At 40.8% G+C, this 18,292-nt stretch overlaps 1 protein-coding gene across 6 annotated transcripts in view; it reads right to left on the bottom strand.

Annotated features, from left to right (window-relative positions):
• Positions 1–2,903: 2,903 nt before the first annotated feature.
• The window catches only part of CASD1 (CAS1 domain containing 1), a 55,130-nt gene continuing 39,741 nt past the window's right edge, over positions 2,904–18,292 (bottom strand). For 4 of the 6 annotated variants that reach the window (XM_005299832.3, XM_042857085.2, XM_042857092.2 and 1 more), the window contains 6 exons: positions 13,323–13,402; positions 10,514–10,615; positions 9,093–9,233; positions 8,442–8,519; positions 7,347–7,439; positions 2,904–5,381 (listed from right to left, as the gene is read on the bottom strand). In XM_005299832.3, coding sequence (XP_005299889.2) covers positions 5,115–5,381; positions 7,347–7,439; positions 8,442–8,519; positions 9,093–9,233; positions 10,514–10,615; positions 13,323–13,402 — 761 coding nt within the window. In that variant the 3' untranslated portion in view covers positions 2,904–5,114. The remainder of the gene's footprint in view (positions 5,382–7,346; positions 7,440–8,441; positions 8,520–9,092; positions 9,234–10,513; positions 10,616–13,322; positions 13,403–18,292) is intronic. The other 2 variants (XM_008163448.3, XM_065583114.1) reach the window with 1 other exon arrangement.

Here is an 18,292-nt window from a genome sequence, read left to right as displayed (position 1 = left end):
CCCTGGATTGGGGAGAACAGCGCTATGCCTAAAAAGGCCTGCTTCTGCCACCTCAGGAGGATATGAGCTCCAAGCTCTGTATCTGCTGTTTTGCAGAGAACAAACTTCGCCCTAAGGCCGCCTATGTGTAGAGTTGTGACTAAGGATTGCCAGTGGCATTCTCTGCCTGTCTGAGTCACCACTTCCCTATCGCCCCAGAACTCTGGTAATTTGATTGGGTTAAATGAGTTAATGGCTGAACAATGTACTCCTTTTCCGGTAATATGGAGGACTGTCAATGGACTTCTAGCTGCACTGGGGCTTCTATGACAAATTTTCAACACATAAAGTGTCAATACAACTTTTATATGGCACAGATTTAATGACTCAAAATTTCTAATTTCCAATTCGGTATGAAACTAAATTGAAATTTATTAATAGATCTTGTGAAATTAGTCTGTTTTGTTTCTATACTGAAAGTTGCCTTTTTCTACTGATTGTTGAATATTATCAGTTCAACTGAAATAAAAAAAATACATTTAGATATAGGAACCAGAAAGCACTAATTATACATAATAGCACTGGGAAATGTAAGTGAATTCCCAAGATTATTACATATCTGTTGTCAGTTGAAGATCATAAATGACAAGTCTGTAACAAATGAACTTTCTATAATCTGAAAAGGGTCTGATGATGTTAATGGTTTGGTATCAGCACACCTCTTTACTGTCCTTTTTGTAAAAAGCATCATTCATTTTAGACAAGTTTATCCCATCTCACGTGAACCTGATATTTCTTTATTTACATATTACAGCTGGATTAGAAATATGGACTCACAAAAGTGTAGCTAAATAAAGATAAATTGAACACCACATTGGGGATAGTTAAAAGTGTTGGCATGTAAATTCACAGCCCTATTTTGACCATATGATTAAGATCCAAGAGGGAAGAACTGAAACTCCATTGTATATTACAGTAAGGTTGAAGTGCAGCAACTTAAATGATCAGAGGGTTTTAAGGGTGTTCTTTTTTAGATATATGAAACAACAGTTTCTGCAATAAATTCAGCAGGTAAATACTTAATTTACCTACAGGATTTTGGTTACTGTTTTTATTGAGTCATGATGCCTACATAGATTCCAGTGCTATGGTAATTGCTATGGCCAACAATGGATCTCAAAGAAGGTAATGATGCCTGATGTCATAGGTTCAAAGAAACTGAGCTGATCCTGCTGGGGTTTTTTCCTTTGAATGGAAGAGATGCCCTGGTCGATATTGCAATTAACTGATATAGTTACCTTCCCATTCTAATACTATTTGTTTCAGAAGGAGTTGCTTAACTCTGCCATCCTGATATGAAGAATATTCCTTTATGCTTTCATTCTGCATTTCATCTCAGTTTTTAGCTTCTAAACTACCACACACTTGGAAGAGAAATGCTGGAACTGAGATAAGGGGCCTGCATCCCCCGTGTGTTGTGGATCCATGCTCTACTGGAGTTTCTTTTGTACAGCCATAGAAGGTTTTGGGGGTGGGCCTAGTGGATTTACACTAATTCATCAGTTAGGCCTAAAGTTGCCAGGTGTCCAGTTTTCGACTGGAACACCTGGTCGAAAAGGCACCCTTGCAGCTCCAGTCAGCACCACTGATTAGGCTGTTAAAAGTCCTGTTGGCAGCGCAAGCAGCTCTATGTTTTTTGCCGCCCCAAGCACAGCAGTCAGGCGGCTTTCGTCAGCACGCCTGTGGGCGGTCCACTGGCCATACGGATTCGGCGGCATGCCTGCGGGAGGTCCGCCGGTGCTGTGCGAAGGCCAGCAACCAGCAGGCTGCCCTCCCGCGGCTTGCCGCCCCAGGCACGAGCTTGCTGCTGCCCCTGCTCCCTAACCGGCTCTGCATGGCTCCCAGAAGTGGCTGGCATGTCCCACCAGCTTCTAAGCACAGGGGCAGCCACGGGGGCTCTGCACGCTGCCCCTTCCCTGAGTGCCAGCTCCACAGCTCACATTGGCCGGGAACCATGACCAAAGGGAGCTGCGGGGGCATGCCTGCAGGTGGGGGCAGCGCACGCTGCGCAGAGCCTCCTGGTCACACCTGTGTCTAGGAGCTGGACGGACATGCCGGTCGCCTCCTGGGAGCCGCCTGAGGTAAGCGCCACCCAGAGCCTGCACCCCTCCCCACCTCCTGCATCCCAACCCCCTGCCCCAGCCTTGAGCCCCCTCCCCCACCCCACACACCCTCCCCCCACCCCAGCCCCCTGCCCCAGCCCAGAGCTCCCTCCTGCACCTTGAACCCCGCACACCCAGTGCAGAGCCCGTACCACCTCCCACACCCCAACCCCTTGCTTCAGCTGGAGCCCCCTCCTGCCCTCCCCACCCCCTCTGCACCCCAATCCCCTGTCCCAGCCTGCTGAAAATGAGTGAGTGAGGGTGGTAGAGAGTAAGTGGCAGAGCGACAGGGGATGGAGTGAGTGGGGAGTGAGGCCTCAGAGAAGGGCCGGGGCAGGGCAAGGGTGTTCAGTTTTCTACTATTAGAAAGTTGGCAACCCTAGCTAGGCCCCTGCACATGTGAGGGTTGCTGAATCCCCGAGGCTACAGTAGTGACTCCTCCACAGCAAGCTACAGTAGAAGCTTGCTGTGGAGGAAGCACAGCCACACTGTCACACTTTGGCTTGCTGTGGAGGATTCCTTCTCTCTCCACCCCCCCCTTGTAATCATACGCACAGTCCTGTTGTGAGGATGAACATTTTCCCTTAGCTGGGAATTAGCTGAATTAATAGTGGGTAGGGAATTACTTTGGAGGGTGCCCTATAACCTGAACCTGTGACTTTGGCTAGGCATACTAATAAGTTACCACCGATCTAGGTTTAAACAATAAGAAAACTATAACAAAGAACCCCTGAGTAACTGATGCTCCTTAGAGAACAAAAATAAGCATCCACAGCACATTTATTTAATGTTTAAATTACTTCATATTTTCACATAACCTTAAAAGAAAATATATTTCTCCCACGTACAGTAATAGCAAACAAGTGCACTATTTCAAACATTAAAAATAATCTTTAACCAAATCTGTACAACAGATAAATAACAATGATATCTACAATACTTAGTTTGTGAAGAAGAAAACCAAAAAATTCCCCCCCAAACTCACTTTCTTACTTCTAACAATGGCATAGATGTAGGTTGTACATCCTGTCCATAGCAACTATCTCTACAGTGCTCAGCTATACCATGTCTTTCAATAAATCAGATGTACTGATCAGTGGCTAAGGATGACTTTCCAAACATTGGAAATAACGTCCAAAAGAAAACATAACTGAGAAAATGTCGAGTATCTTTCCTCAAGCTTGTTAATAAAACTAGTTGACATACCCAAGGTTGTTGAATTAATGTACTAAATTTATTCTTGAAACCTGTATTATCTTTTATCTTGCTATCTTCCTCTCATTACTGGCTCCATCATTCTTACAGAAATTGTTTTCTTTATTGGAACAAAATTTTGCAGGAAAGTTTTCCTACAGACACAGGTGGCTTTGCAAGTTCGGACTCCACAGTTCAACTGAGATAACATCAGAAAATACATAAATATCAGACCACTTACTGTATAAATTAAGATTCATATAGTTTATCATTACATATAATTGCACATATGCTGAGAAAACAATGTCGTATTCATTCTTTGAATGCTAAACAGTAGCCACCAAAAGGAGGACAGAACGAGGATGCACATGAACCTCCAAGCATTACGTAAGCCAAACTCACAAAAAACTGTGAAGACTATTATGGTTCAACAGAACAAAGTATCACCGTAGTTCACTGAATTTGCAGAATTTAAAATTACAACCTGTCAGTTCTAATCTGAAGTGGTATTTCTTTCAGTTCTATGCTGTATGCAAAAGAAGGTTACATGATAAAGAAAAAGCCTTTGATTCGGAGTTTGAATCACAGCAACAAAGGAAAGATACTGCTAAATAGGAATGGAAGAATTGGCTCTTCTGAACAAGAACCTCAATCTTATTTCATTGTTATTTTAAAAAGGGACCCATTGTCTACAGCTGGCCAGACTGCTAGTCAACCAATTTTTCCCACGCAGGCTTGCTTTCCATATCTTCAAGTCACACACGATCTGGGGGTTCTGAGGTTGTTGTGCCCCTGCTATGCCCTTCTCTGTAATATCTGAATACAGTAGATGTATGACTGGAAAAGGGTGGGAATTTCCCTAACTTTTCAATATTCAGCTGAAATATTGCTTATCATTGTTTTATGAGTGGGGCTGTATTAATATTGTGAACTACAGAGAGTTTGAAAGAGCAATAATTGAAAAATGCTGATGAAAAAACAAACATACTTGTAGAAAATTTAAAATAAAATTACTTATGCATTCTTAACAAATCCCACATTTCCAGAACTGAAAAATATTTCTTGAAAACTGTCTTCAGGGGGGAAAAAAAAATACAAAACACCTATGAAGTACTGTGTAAACCTGGCTAGAATGTTACATGGAATCACTTTAAATTGAGGGGCTTTTGTTCAATGCATAAAGGGTTTCATATACTACATACTAACTACACCCAAAACATTGATCTCTAAACAATGAGTTAACACTTAGTTTAGAAAAATGACCCTGATTACCAGTAAGATAACTTCATTTTGAAATTAGCAAAAAATGACCAGTAGCTAAAGATCATACATCAGGTCTGCTCTGTTGTTACAAAAAGTTTCTTGAGGAGAACAATTAAAGCGTGTCTCTTGTATACTGTAGTATGCTAGTAAATATCCGCAAGTTAGGTGTATCAAGGTAAAGTTAATTCAGTAATCTCCAAATTATGCTGCCAAGCCACCCATTTCTCTTCTTCATGTTACATTTAAACAGATATGTAAACAGAAATATATATCCAGTAGAAAAAAAGACTTGTTTTTCACATGCAATTCTGTACAGTGCATTCTTGTCTCTCAGGTTCCTTTGAGAAGGATATTTCCACACAAAATATGTACATTTCCATTATATACACATTCAATAGACTTCATTTAGATGTCCTTCTGCTTAGCACTGTACACGTTTTTTGTATCTCCAGTTAAATATTTTTCGTCAGGCAGACACAAAGTAAGCCTGAAGTAAGTTTTAAGGACTTCTTGAAGTTAATGCCTTGATTGATCTTGAATTGCTGCCAAAAAGAGGAGTCCAGAAAAAAAACCAGCTATACATAGCAGCCTTCTAAGCAGAGTCGCATTATCTTTAGGAACAACCATCTGTGCTAGATCATTAGTGATCTGAGAAATTTCATGTGCCACACACACAAATATAAAAGTGCTGACAATTATGTTGAGCATTGGATTTCCAGGAATGAGCACCAAGATCCCCTTTGTATCTGCTGCTAGCCAGATGTGGTATTGGCAGATGAATAGCTAGAAGGAAAAGAGATTCACAAATAAATATTTACAAATTTAAATATCAATAAGAGTATAATCATTACTACTACATTAGCTGATACAGGGCTTACTCCTGTTAAAGGGGTAAACAGTGAGGTGGCAAAGTTTGCAGATGATACAAAATTACTTAAGATAGGTAAGGCCAAAGCAGACTGCGAAAAGCTACAAAGCAATCTCACAAAACTGAGTGACTGGGCAAGACAATGGCAGATGAAATTCAGTGTTGATAAATGCAAAGTACTGCACACTGGAAAACATCATCCCAACTGTACATACAAAATGATGGAATCTAAATTAGCTATTACCACTCAACAAAGAGATCTTGAGTCACTGTGGATAGTTCTCTGAAAACATCTGCTCAATGTGCAATGGCCGTAAAAAGGCTAACCAAATGTTAGGTACCATTAAGAAAGAGATAGAAAGTAAGATAAGCAATATCACAATGCCACTATATAAATCCCTGGAACACCCACACCTTGAATACTGCATGCAGTTCTGGCTGGAAAAAACTACAGAGAAGGGCAACAAAAATGATTAAGGGTATGAAACAGCTTCCATATGAGGAGAGATTAAGAAGACTGGGACTGTTCATCTTAGAAAAGAGATAACTAAGGGAAGATATGATAGAGGGCTATAAAATCATGAATGGTTTGGAGAAAGTGAATAAATAAGTTTTACCCCTTCACATAACACAAGAACCAGGGGTCATCCAATGAAATTAATTGGCAGCAGATTTAAAACCTATGAAGTACTTTTTACAGTCAACCTGTAGAACTTGTTGCCAAAGAATGCTGTGAAGGCCAAAAGTATAACTGAGCTAAAAAAAAGGATTAGATGAGTCCATGGAGGATAGGTCCAGGGATGGGTATTAGCCAAGATAATCAGGGATGTAATCACATGCTTTGGATATTCCTAAGCCTCTGACTGCCAGATGCTAGGAGTGGGCAACAGATCACTCAATAATTGCCCTGTTCTGTTCATTCCCTCTGAAGCATCTGGCACTGGCCACTGTCGGAAGACAGGATAGTGGGCTAGTTGGACCATTGGTCTGACCCGGTAAGGCCATTCTTACATTCTTATGAGTATCAACTAAATATAAGGTGGGACAGATTATTAAGCATAAGGGGTTAAAACATGATGTAAGAAACCACTCAAAATGAAGTAGGCAATTAACACTTCTGCAGTCATAGGACACAGGATGGTTAGTAGGTTACAAATTGCTGGGAACTTAAATTCGTAACTCTGATAGACATTAAGGGCACATCTTCACTGGCAACGTTAAAGTGCTGCCACGAGTCGTGGCATAGCGCTGAGAGCTCTCCCAGGGCTCTAAAAAAACCACTCCACGAGGGGCGTTTCTCCTAGTGCTGGTGCACTGTCTATACTGGCATGTTACAGTGCTGAAACTTGCAGTGCTCAGGGAGGTGGTTTTTCACACCCTGGAACGAGAAAGTTGCAGCGCTGTAAAGTGCCAGTGTAGACCAGCCCGAAAAATCAGTCTTAGAGACACTGGTTTATGGCTCATTACAACAATTTGTAACCTACAACCCTCCTTTGACCTATGACTGAAGGGGTATTGACTGCCCAATTCATTGTAAGTGGTTTCTTGCAACATGTTAAATGCTTACACTTAACAATGTGTCCCCAGTATTTAGCTGTGATACTCTGGTTATCTTTGCCAGACCTGAAGAAGAGCTCTGTGAAGCTCAAAAATTTGTCTCTTCCACCAACAGAAGCCAATCCACTAAGAGATAGTACCTCATCCATCTCGTCTCTCTCAATGAAGAATATAAACAGCCACAGTTGGATATTTTTGGTTCATTTGCTTTAATATGTTTTTACTATGTATTCAGTTACACTACAGTGTACATTATAAACCCACCATTTATAGATTCCTAAAATGAAACACCCTATTATTGCATTTGTGATCACTCTACTTACCTCTAAAGAAATTCTGCCAAACCAGGCAAAAAATGAACTGTATACAGAACGGGCATATCCAGGAATGTTCCTGATGAGGATGAAAGCTAAAATCTAAAAAGAAATTAAGCATTATAACTAAGTAGGAAAATTAATGTAATCAGATATTTTTGCTATATATGTACATATTAAAAACTTTAAAAATACATACAGTATATACGTAATATAAGCATGTGCACAAATGTTTGCAGGGTCAGAGCTACACTATATGCAGTAGAACCTCAGAGTATGAACACCTCAGGAATGGAGGTTGTTTGAACTCTGAACAAAATGTTATGACTGTTCTTTCAAAAGTTTAGAACTGAACATTGACTTAATACAGCTTTGAAACTTTACTATGCAGAAGAAAAATGCTGCCCCCCCCCCTTTTTTTAGTAGTTTACATTTAACACAGTACTGTACTATATATATATATATATTTTTGTCTCTGCTGCTACCTGATTGCATACTTCTGGTTCCAAATGAAGTGTGGGGTTGACTGGTCAGTTTGTAACTCGGAGATTCTACTGTATATGAATTAGTATTCAGGTACGGTGTACGGCCATGAATGTGTATTTTAATTTTTATATATAAAGATATCTATCCTTATTTTACACAAGGATATACATGTAGTGCATATATATATATATATATATATACACACACACATACATACACACACACACACACACACACACAAATATGCCCTTGTGTAAAATAAATATATAGATATCTTTATATATAAAAATTAAAATACATATTCCTATATGTATTATATCAGCATATTAGTATGTATATAAATTGTACACACATACTGCTATAGCTATACTCTTACATTTATACACAGAATAGAATGAAAATTTGGTTTCACAATATGTAAATAAAATGCTAAATTTTAAACTTTATATTACACAGGTCAAAGAAAAATAACCAGCAATGCAACAAGCCCTTTTTCACATTCATACATGAAAATAATGTTCATCAACTGATGTTAAGTACTAAGACATCAGAGACAGACTATATTATTTTTTTTAATAGAATATAGATTCTGTCACTAAGGAAAAGGAGCATAATTACCTGCACCACAGAAACAGAAGGATGCAGTTCATTGCACTCAGTTTTGTTTTTACAGCTACTAGCCCAGATAGAGTAGGTCTACAAGATATAAATATACATATCAGTCTGTTTGATGACTGTGCTTAAGAGATTTTAAAATGTTACAACAGGATAAAACATTTTAAAATATGTTAAAACAGCAGCAGTGTGGTGTGGGGAGGGAGGAGTAGATTCTTTACACTTTCTAGTTAGTTATGCATTTCTTAAACACGGTTTTGCAGCTGATGAATGCAATAATCATTTGTACTTGAAAATACAAAAAAACTCACTGCTGACAATTTTGTTAATCACTCTTAGACATTAAGTCATTTCTTGAGTGTTTATACAAGTCATCTACCACTCTATTCTTACTAAGATCATCCAAGATAATCAACTGGAGAAGCTGTAATATTTAAATCTACAATAGACTAAAAAAAAAAAAAAAGAGTCCAGTGAAAGTTTAAGATGGGTAGTAGCTATTTATAAAATATAGCTGAAATAAACTTCTGCAACCCAAGACCATCTCTTATGAAATGTCCACTCACTGCCACACTGGAACTTCTCCAGAAAGCTGACCATCCTCAGGATGACTGTTTTAAATTTACAAATTTTCAATTCATATTGTGGACTTACCAAAAAGCAAACTACAGAAATAAATAGTAAAACATTTGAAATTTTGCTGGAGAAGAGAGGCTCTCCTTTCCCTTCCGAAAGTACTTGACGTTTTTGTAATGCCAGATAAATAAAAGCGAACATCATCCCATGAAAGACTACCTGCAAAAGAAAAACAGGGTAACTACTCACTCGTGGCATTTAATAAACACAGGTAAAAACACCAAGGTAACAGGGTTGTTAAGATATTTGGTCTAGAATGTTACTCCAGATTCCTCCATTAACATCAGGCTATGGTTCAGAGTGCTGCCACCGCCGCCTGTTTTACATTTTTTGGTGTTCCGGCACTTTAGCACCTCCCCAGAATGCAATGTATGCTTCACAAACTGCAACACTTGTGAGATTTGGAGTTTTGTTAAGTACACAGCTCTCCCTGGGGCATACAAAAAATTTAGGCAGTTATTAAAATACGCAGCAGGGGGAGAAGGTGTGCCATTGATTGGTCCCAGACCACCCACTCTGTGGAGTGGAAAGAAGAATTTGAAGACTGCTGCCCCCGACCACAGCAGGCAAGACAATGCCTTCCAGAAGAGGTCAGAGGAAAAATACGCTCTGGTCTCACATCCTCCCACTACCCAAACAACATACAGGAGAGAACAGGCAGAAATTTCTCTCTCTGCCAGCACACCACACTGTGGGGGAAGAAGAATGCCCTCTCAAAAAGCTATTTTAAAACACAGTATTTAAAATATATTTATAAACAATAAGATAAAAATAGCATCTCTACATAAAAGGTGAAATAAATTCTATATCAAGACCTTCTGATTTTAGCAGCACAGAATATTCAAAAGGAACATTCCCATGGAAATGGCAACAAAATCTGATGAAGTGGGTATTCACCCACGAAAGCTTATGCTCCAAAACATTTGTTAGTCCATAAGGTGCCACAGGACTCTCTTACTTTTTACAGATCCAGACTAACACGGCTACCCCTCTGATACTTGACCCCATGGAAATGTCATTAATTTATAAATTATGTTGTTTATATAATTAAAGTTTCTTTGGAGGTTCCTTTGGGTTTTTAAAAAAAGATTTACAATTTCAATTTCCTGCAGAATTTAGCCTTGAAGTGCCAAACAAAGAAGTCAGTTATCTCCCAGCTAAATTTAAGTCTGGGACAAGACAGAATACACAGAGCTCTGATTATGGACACTTTATAGGCTCAGGATATAAACAAGTCAGCTTCCATCTTTTCTGCATGGCTTTGACAAATACCTGAAGTAAAAGTGGATGCTTCCTGGCCCTACAACAAACCATTGCCTGGAACTTCAAATTTATTTTTTCCATGGGAAGAGGGAGAAGTAGATTCTAAAAGTTAAAATATGTTCAGGAATACTTCTTAAAACACAAGACCACAATTAATTTATGAAAGGATTACATACATAGCGGTCTAACTTCCACCTAAACCACCATTCATAGACATTTCCATTCAGCTCAAAACATGTGGACAATGGCCAAAGAGAAAAAATCTTCTCAAATACACCCTGCAAAATACAAATATGGCAAGAATGTTAACATTGATTTCAACCCCGTTTAATAAATTTAATTCATTTCATTACATTTTAATACCATTGTACCAGTACTAAATCAGTTTAGTTGGCCTCACCTAAAAATAAAGTCAACAGGACTTGTGCTCACACTGCCCTCTCAAGATAAGGCCCATAATACTTATGTCAGTTAATGTTGGTTTAATAGTTCAATTTTCACATCAATTAATTTTAAAGTAGCTAGGACATTTGTCTACACTGCCTGTGTCATGTTCTACCAGGTACAGGCCAGAGCCTGAAACAAATTCCTTCCTTAAAAAAACACAACAACCCTGAAATGAGTGCAGATAAATTTTTGAACGGCAAAACACTACAGATGTACAGTTATGCTGCAGCATGCTTCCCATTCCCTACATTTAATTTAAACACTGCATATTCTCAGATATGGAAGAAGTAAAAATGTGGTGTTTGTTTCAAATTATCTAATTGAATGAACCTATTTTAATAAAAGTGTTAGATATACACATCTAATACTCACTAGACAATATCCCCAAGTTACTGCCTGACCCTCTCTCCCTTAAACACAAATTGGAAACACACACCGTGTTATTCTGTGGGCCTCTGACTGTATCATGATATACTGTACAGTATTTCCTAATCCTCCCTCCCTATCTGTAGTCAGTGCAGTTCTCAGCAGCCAGATGGAATGAATTCATGGTCTCCTTCTTAGAGATCATTGTTCATAACCCTCCATGAATTAGCTCACAGAAAGTGTTCCTCCAATTGTAGGAAAGAAGGTGGCCAGTCTACCATTCCTCCAGGAGATTAAAATCTTTACTAATGACTAGAAGTGGTTGAAAAGGAACAGAATTACCTGAAAGGTTTCAGAGTAGCAGCCGTGTTAGTCTGTATCCGCAAAAAGAAGAACAGGAGGACTTGTGGCACCTTAGAGACTAACAAATTTATTAGAGCATATGCTTTCGTGGACTACAGCCCACTTCTTCGGATGCATATAGCTATATGCATCCGAAGAAGTGGGCTGTAGTCCACGAAAGCTTATGCTCTAATAAATTTGTTAGTCTCTAAGGTGCCACAAGTCCTCCTGTTCTTCTTTTTGAGAATTACCTGAAACTATTCCTGAATTTGTTTTATTTTTCTGATTAACTTCAAGGGTAGTTGAAGTTTTCTGAAAATTCCAAGTTTCAACTAAAAAATGTTGAAAACATTTTCCCCACATTTTTCAATCAGCTTTACCAGTGAATAATCTTTTCAATCATTCTGAAGAGTTGGAGTTTTAACATTATTCCAATGTTATTGGGCCCTACTATAAATGTGTCCGAAGTATGACATATTGTGTTACATTGCAAGCTCTTTGGAGAAGAGACTGTAATTTTGTTCTGTGTTTCCATAGAACCTAGCTCAGTGGGATCCCTGGTCCATGACTTAGGTGCTCTGTTAATACAAATAAATAATAATTTGAGTATTTCTGCAGATAGATGTTATTCTCTATGCACCATGATAGAAGTGCTCTGAAAGGCATCTGACATTTCCCTCTAATTTCCCATTGATAAAAGCATCTACCATCTTTCCTCTCACTACTCGATTTTGCACTGTGGGCTTAAATGGAGACAATAATTTATGTGTTGGGAGATGTAAATGAAAGCTTTACAGAAAACTTCAGTACTGATACTAATGCAAGTTGGTGTTTTTTTGTTTTTGTTTACTTAGTAAGGGGCAAATTCTGCCCTTCATTCTGTACCCTGTACATGATATAGTACGTGGTAAGTCATGCATTTGGCATGAAATTCACAATGATACAGAAGATCTACACAAAGCCTATGCACTACTCATGTGCCACTTAAATCTTCAACAATAGATCTTAAGTGGTACATGAACCTTGTCCTGGAAATCTGTGTAGGCATGAATTTCACCTATGAGAAACTGACATCCTCCAAAGAATGCCGACCTTCCTGTTTCCAAAGTTTTCAACAGACAAATGGCAGCCAAAATTAGGCCTCCAGGTAGGATCAAGGGGGCTGGGCAAAAATCCTAACAGAAGTTATATACGTTGGTGTCAATTTTCCAATGACTTCTGTGCCAATTTGCTTGGTTTCTATGGCAAAGTGAGATCTGTCTTTTTAAATTTAGATTTTTCTCTATTTTCAATCATAGGAAATGTAGTGAATCTTTCTAACTCCTGGTACTACAGCTCAACCTGGCATCTGAAAGTCAAACTGTTCTTTGATTTGTACATCGCTCACAACTGACAACATTCCTGCCCTCAGGATTTAGCTGACAATTTTGCTGAGGTGCATGAGAAAAGAGAATGCAGCTTGCTCTGCAACTATACTGGCCATAAGCGCCAACAGCACAACCTTCCCCCTACCCTCAATAAATTAGCCAGACAGGCCCTGAAAGATAAATATAAAGCTGATCTCTCAATTTACATAACACTGTAGGAAAGAACAGTGAATTTTAAAAGTGTTGTAAGAAACAAACAAAATGTAGGATACTGAAAATTCCAGCCTCACAGATAAAATCAGATATGAAAAGGAGGCATTTAAATATTCAATTCCCTCCCCCCCCCATTCCCCTATATAGTAACAGAAAACTGGTCATAATGTTCTATTCAGAGTGGCTTTCCAAACTGAATACACAGGCTACTATTAATTCTCTAAGGATACAATAAATATAATTTACAAACCTGAGAATTTGCTAGAAAATATATACACATAAGTAAGGAAATTAGTTTCAGCAGTAAGCCAAAGTGCCAGAAGCAGTTCCCTGTGGGAGAATTGAAAAATCAATGAGTATCTGGCTGTTATTTTTCAAAACAAAAACAAATGATACATTTAATAAGACGTCAGTAGCTGTGTCACACAGATATTCTTTATAATTTAATGTGTGTATTGTCCAGGTATAAGCCAGTCACAATTTGCCATTATCCAAACATTTTAATTTGGTGATTTTGCTTTCTTTCATATAAAGTAAAATCCACACCACAAACATTCACAATCATAAATTCACACATTATTCTATCCTCAGATGCACAAGTACAACCCCTTCTGGCTTGAATGAGACTGATGTGCACATATCCAAAGGCACAATTTAACTCTACAAAGGCAAACACAGCTTTAAAGACTCAGTTTTGCCAGACACACAGCATGGGAATTTTTAATTTTAATTACACATGAAAAATCTAAGAGCAGTTACATAAAATGAGTGTATATTTAAACTGTGAGTCAGGAGCGAGGTACTATGAGGCACATCTAATTTTGCTCCTCATAAGCTGAACTGGTCAGTTGAGGAGCTGTCTCTTGCCAAGGCTAGCCAAAAGGAACAGCTCCTCCAGGCTGCTGGTAGACACTGTTTTGATCCCACAACTCAGCTGTGCAGCGGAGAATGGCTCTCACTCCTGCTTCAAAGATTGGAAGTGGGCAACAGGCATAGAGCTGAAGGAAAGTGGTCAGTGAAAGGAGCTTTCAGGAAGTAGTGCTGTGAGGTCCACAGTGGGACTTCTGTTGCACAGTTCACATGAGGAAGGAGGAGCTGTTGTAAGAGAAGTATCAGGGTGTTGCATATAACCTCGTAAGCTGGTTGTCAGTGCTTTAAAATTAACAGTAAATATTCTGGACATCGTGTCAAAGTACAGGCCAATTACCAGTTCTGCAGTATGTATTCCAGATACATGTTTAAAGTGCTTCACTATCAAAAATGCAATCTACACAATTGGAATATTACACCATTAATACATCAGGGAAGAAGTTACTCACCTTGTGCAGTAACTATGGTTCTTCGAGATGTGTCCCCCTATGGGTGCTCCACCGTAGGTATATGGGCATCCCTGCATTTCTGATCAGAAATCTTTGGTAACAGTGTCCGTTTGGCCTGCATGTGCTCTCTCTCCTCGTGCTCTACTTCGAGGCTAATTAATGCTGCGCAGGCCAACCACCCTCAGTTCCTTCTCTACCGCAGAGTGCCTATCAAGAACTCCGAAGTAGAGGAAAGGAGGGTGGGTTCCGGAGCACCAAAAGTGGGGCACATCTTGAAGAACCATCGTTACTGCACAAGGTGAGTAACTACTTCTTCTTCAAGTAGCGTCCCTAGGGTGCTCCGCTGTAGGTGACTCCTGAGCAGTATCCCTAATGGGAGGTTCGGGCTTTGAAGTTGAGTCTCTTAGGGATAATATTGCTGCGCTGAAGCTAGCATCAGAAGCAGAGTCCCCAATAATCATACAGTATTCTGCGAAGGTATGTACAGACGCCCAGGTGGCTGCTCTGCAGATTTCTGAGATAGGGACATTCTTGAAGAAAGCAACAGAGGAAGAAACGGACCTCATGTTGTGTGTGAGAATTCCAGATGGAGACACTATGTTGCGAACATGATAGCAGAGCTTAATATAGTTCGAGACTCACTTAGAGAGCCTTTGGCGTGATATTGCTGTGCCTTTAGACCTTTCCGCAATGGAAAGGAAGAGCTTGGGAGATTTCCTAAAAGTCTTCATCCTGTCCAGGTAGAAGGCCAGAACTCTCCTAACATCTAGCATGTGGACTATGGCCTCTCTGTTATAACAGTGAGGCTTAGGATAAGAGGTTGGGAGATTAATTGGTTCACGTGAAAAAAATGAGGAATAACCTTTGAGTGTGATCTGAGAATAATCTTGTTGTGAAAGAATTCTGTAAAGGGGGGGTGCATCATAAGAGCAGCTATTTCCCCTATTCTCCTAGCTGACGTGATGGCCACGAAAAATGCGATCTTCATTGACAGGTGTGTAAGTGAACAAGTGGCCATAGGTTCAAGGCTCTTTAAAACTAGATTTAGGTCCCATGTTGGAGTGCGGCATCTGGGCTGGAGAAAAAGGTTCGTTATGCCCTTGAGGAATCTCTTTGTAGTTGGGTGTGAGAAAACTCTTGTGGATGGAAAGTCACTATGGCTGCCAGGTGTACCTTGAGCAAACTGAGGGATAGCCTTGTTTTCTTAAGAGCCAGTATGTAATCTAACACCACAGGGAGAGTAGCATGTCAGGATAATTTGCCTGGAACCACAGCAAACCTGAAATCTGGACAACTTCTGCAGGTAAGTATGATGGGTAGCCGATTACCGACTGTGTAGTAACAGGTTTCAGAGTAGCAGCCGTGTTAGTCTGTATCCGCAAAAAGAACAGGAGTACTTGTGGCACCTTAGAGACTAACAAATTTATTAGAGCATAAGCTTTCGTGGACTACAGCCCACTTCTTCGGATGCATACAAGTACTCCTGTTCTTTTTGTGTAGTAACACTTTCTGTACCTCCTCAGAGCAGGTGCTCTCTATGCGTTGGAACCAAGAAAGAGCCAAGCCTTGAACCGGAGTATCTGCAGGAGAGTGTCTCCTTTGTTCTGTGAGAGGAAATAAGTAGTGGGTTGAAGAGAGATGGGTGGACGCATCACCAGTTGTGACAGGTACGAATACCACGTCTGTCCTGGCCAGATGAGAATAATCAGAAGAACGTTTTGCTTTTTCTCTTTTTATTTTCAACAGGACCTTCACCATCAGCGGGAACAGGGGAAAAGCATAAAGAAGACCCTCATCCCATGGAAGAAGGAAAACGGCCCCTAATGAGTGCTGTCCGAGACCGGTCCTGAAGCAGCAGTGTGGGCATTTCCTGTTCAGGTAAGTGTATTGATGGTGTCCCCCATTGATTGAATATGCTGTGAAGTACTGCTGGGTTCAGTTCCCACTTGTGATTGTATGAGAACATGCAATTGAGACTGTCCGCTGTTGTGTTCTACACTCCCAATAGGTAGGCTGTTGATTAGAACGTTGTGGCAAATGCACCAGTTCCATAACTTTAGTGCTTCTGTGCAGAGAGAGGATGATCTGGCACCTCCCTGATGATTTATGTAGTACATGCATGCAATGTTATTGGTCATGACCTTCATGTGTGTACTTCTGATCAGTGGGAGAAAGCATTCCTGACCACCCTGAGTTTGAAGAGGTTGATGTGGAGAGTCATCTCTATGGGCGACCATTTGCCCTGAGTTCTGAGGTTGTTGAGGTGTGCACCTCAACCCATGAGGGATGTGTCCATAGTGAGAACTGATGTCAGGGGAGGGGAGGAGAGGCTGAATGAACAGGACCCCCAGGCAAACATTTCCTGCATCTTTCCACCAATCCAGGAAGTGTTTGACCCTGGAAGGCATCTAACTTGTCTCTGTGTGGCCTGTAAACCGAGCTGAACCATGTCTGCAGATACCTCATGTGTAGTCTGGCATGAGATATTATGAACATACTGGCGGCTATGTGTCCCAGAAGCAGGAAGCAATGTCTGGCAGAACTCTGAAGGCTGGCTTGAACTGTCTCTATAAACATGGACAGGCTGTGAAATCTGTGTTGAGGAAAGAGCGCTCTCACTTGCAGTGAGTCAAGGTCGGCTCCCATAAACTGCAGGCATTGTACCGGAGTTAAGGTCAATGTTTGGGTGTTGATTTGCAGGCCCAGGTTTGTGAATACATCCATAGTTCCATGGGTGGCACGTAGAACTTCTTCAAAGAAGTGGGCCCTCAGGAGGCAGTTGTCCAAGTATGGGTAGATCATGATCTCCTGGGTATGTAGGTGAGCCGCCACTACAGAAAGGATCTTGGACAATACTCTGGGAGCCCACGAGAGTGTCTGTTACAGCTGTCCCCCTGCTGTTCTGTTTGTGCTGTGTGGCCGCCCCCCCGGCCATGGAACTAACCAAAGTCACAGCCTGGCCCTGTTCATGAAAATGGCTTGTGCAGACTGACTGGAGCCATTGCTCTGCTCAGAGAGGGGGGCTTTTTGCTCCTTTGTCTAGCTTCTTTGTTCGGACCCGGCTCGGTGTAGGCTGCTCTGCCCAGGTATGTAAGACCTAAAGTGGCCACATAGCTAAGCATATGAGTCATACCTGTGGCTCAGAACTTGCCCAGACATGTCCTGTGCCTACCTGCAGTTTCCCTGCCTTCTCTCCTCCCCTGGATTAAGGGGAACCAATCAGAGTTACTGGCGGGAAACTGCCCGAGTTTGCCTATAAAACCAGACATTTTCTGATCAGAACCTCGGAGAAGGTCCTTGCTTTGCCACCTGGTCTGATCAGCTAGGGGTCTTTGGGGGGCCCTCTCCCCTCTCTCGTTTGTTTTTGAGTATATCCCCGTTTTTAAACTCCCCTCCCACGAACAACAAATCTGTGCCTGGAGATCTCCTGATTATTGTAAGCGAATCGAGTCCTCTCTGTGTCCTCTGATGTTGAAACTGCTGTTCCTGCTGCTGCTGTGGGGATTGGTAAGGAAAAACCTCTTGCACACCCCCCTGTTTTACCTGCTGGATTTCTTTCCCCCAGCAGGCAGACCCACGCTAACTCCTTGGTCTGTATCTGTAATCTGTTTCTTGCTCCGCAGTGCCTTTGCTGCTAGAAATAAGCCTGTGCCTTCCTGGAATGTATCCTAGGCTGCCAGCTTGCAGCCACCCCATTGCTGCAGCCACCACTAGTTAATCCCCCACCCCCCTTGGAGCTGTATCCTGGGCACACACCAGTCTGTCCTCTGGAACTACCCCTAGTATAAGGTGCACCCATTAGGTTAGATTTAGCTTTTAGTCTAGATAAATTGTAATTTCATTTTGCATAGCTGTGGTTAAGTTAGGTTTAGGAAATTGCTTGCATTGTACTCTGTAAATT

Source organism: Chrysemys picta, chromosome 2, assembly GCF_011386835.1.
Source record: "Chrysemys picta bellii isolate R12L10 chromosome 2, ASM1138683v2, whole genome shotgun sequence".
NCBI classification, from domain to species: Eukaryota; Metazoa; Chordata; order Testudines; family Emydidae; genus Chrysemys; species Chrysemys picta.
Note: the sequence above shows the minus strand (reverse complement) of the source record. Positions and strands in the feature narration are given on the sequence as shown.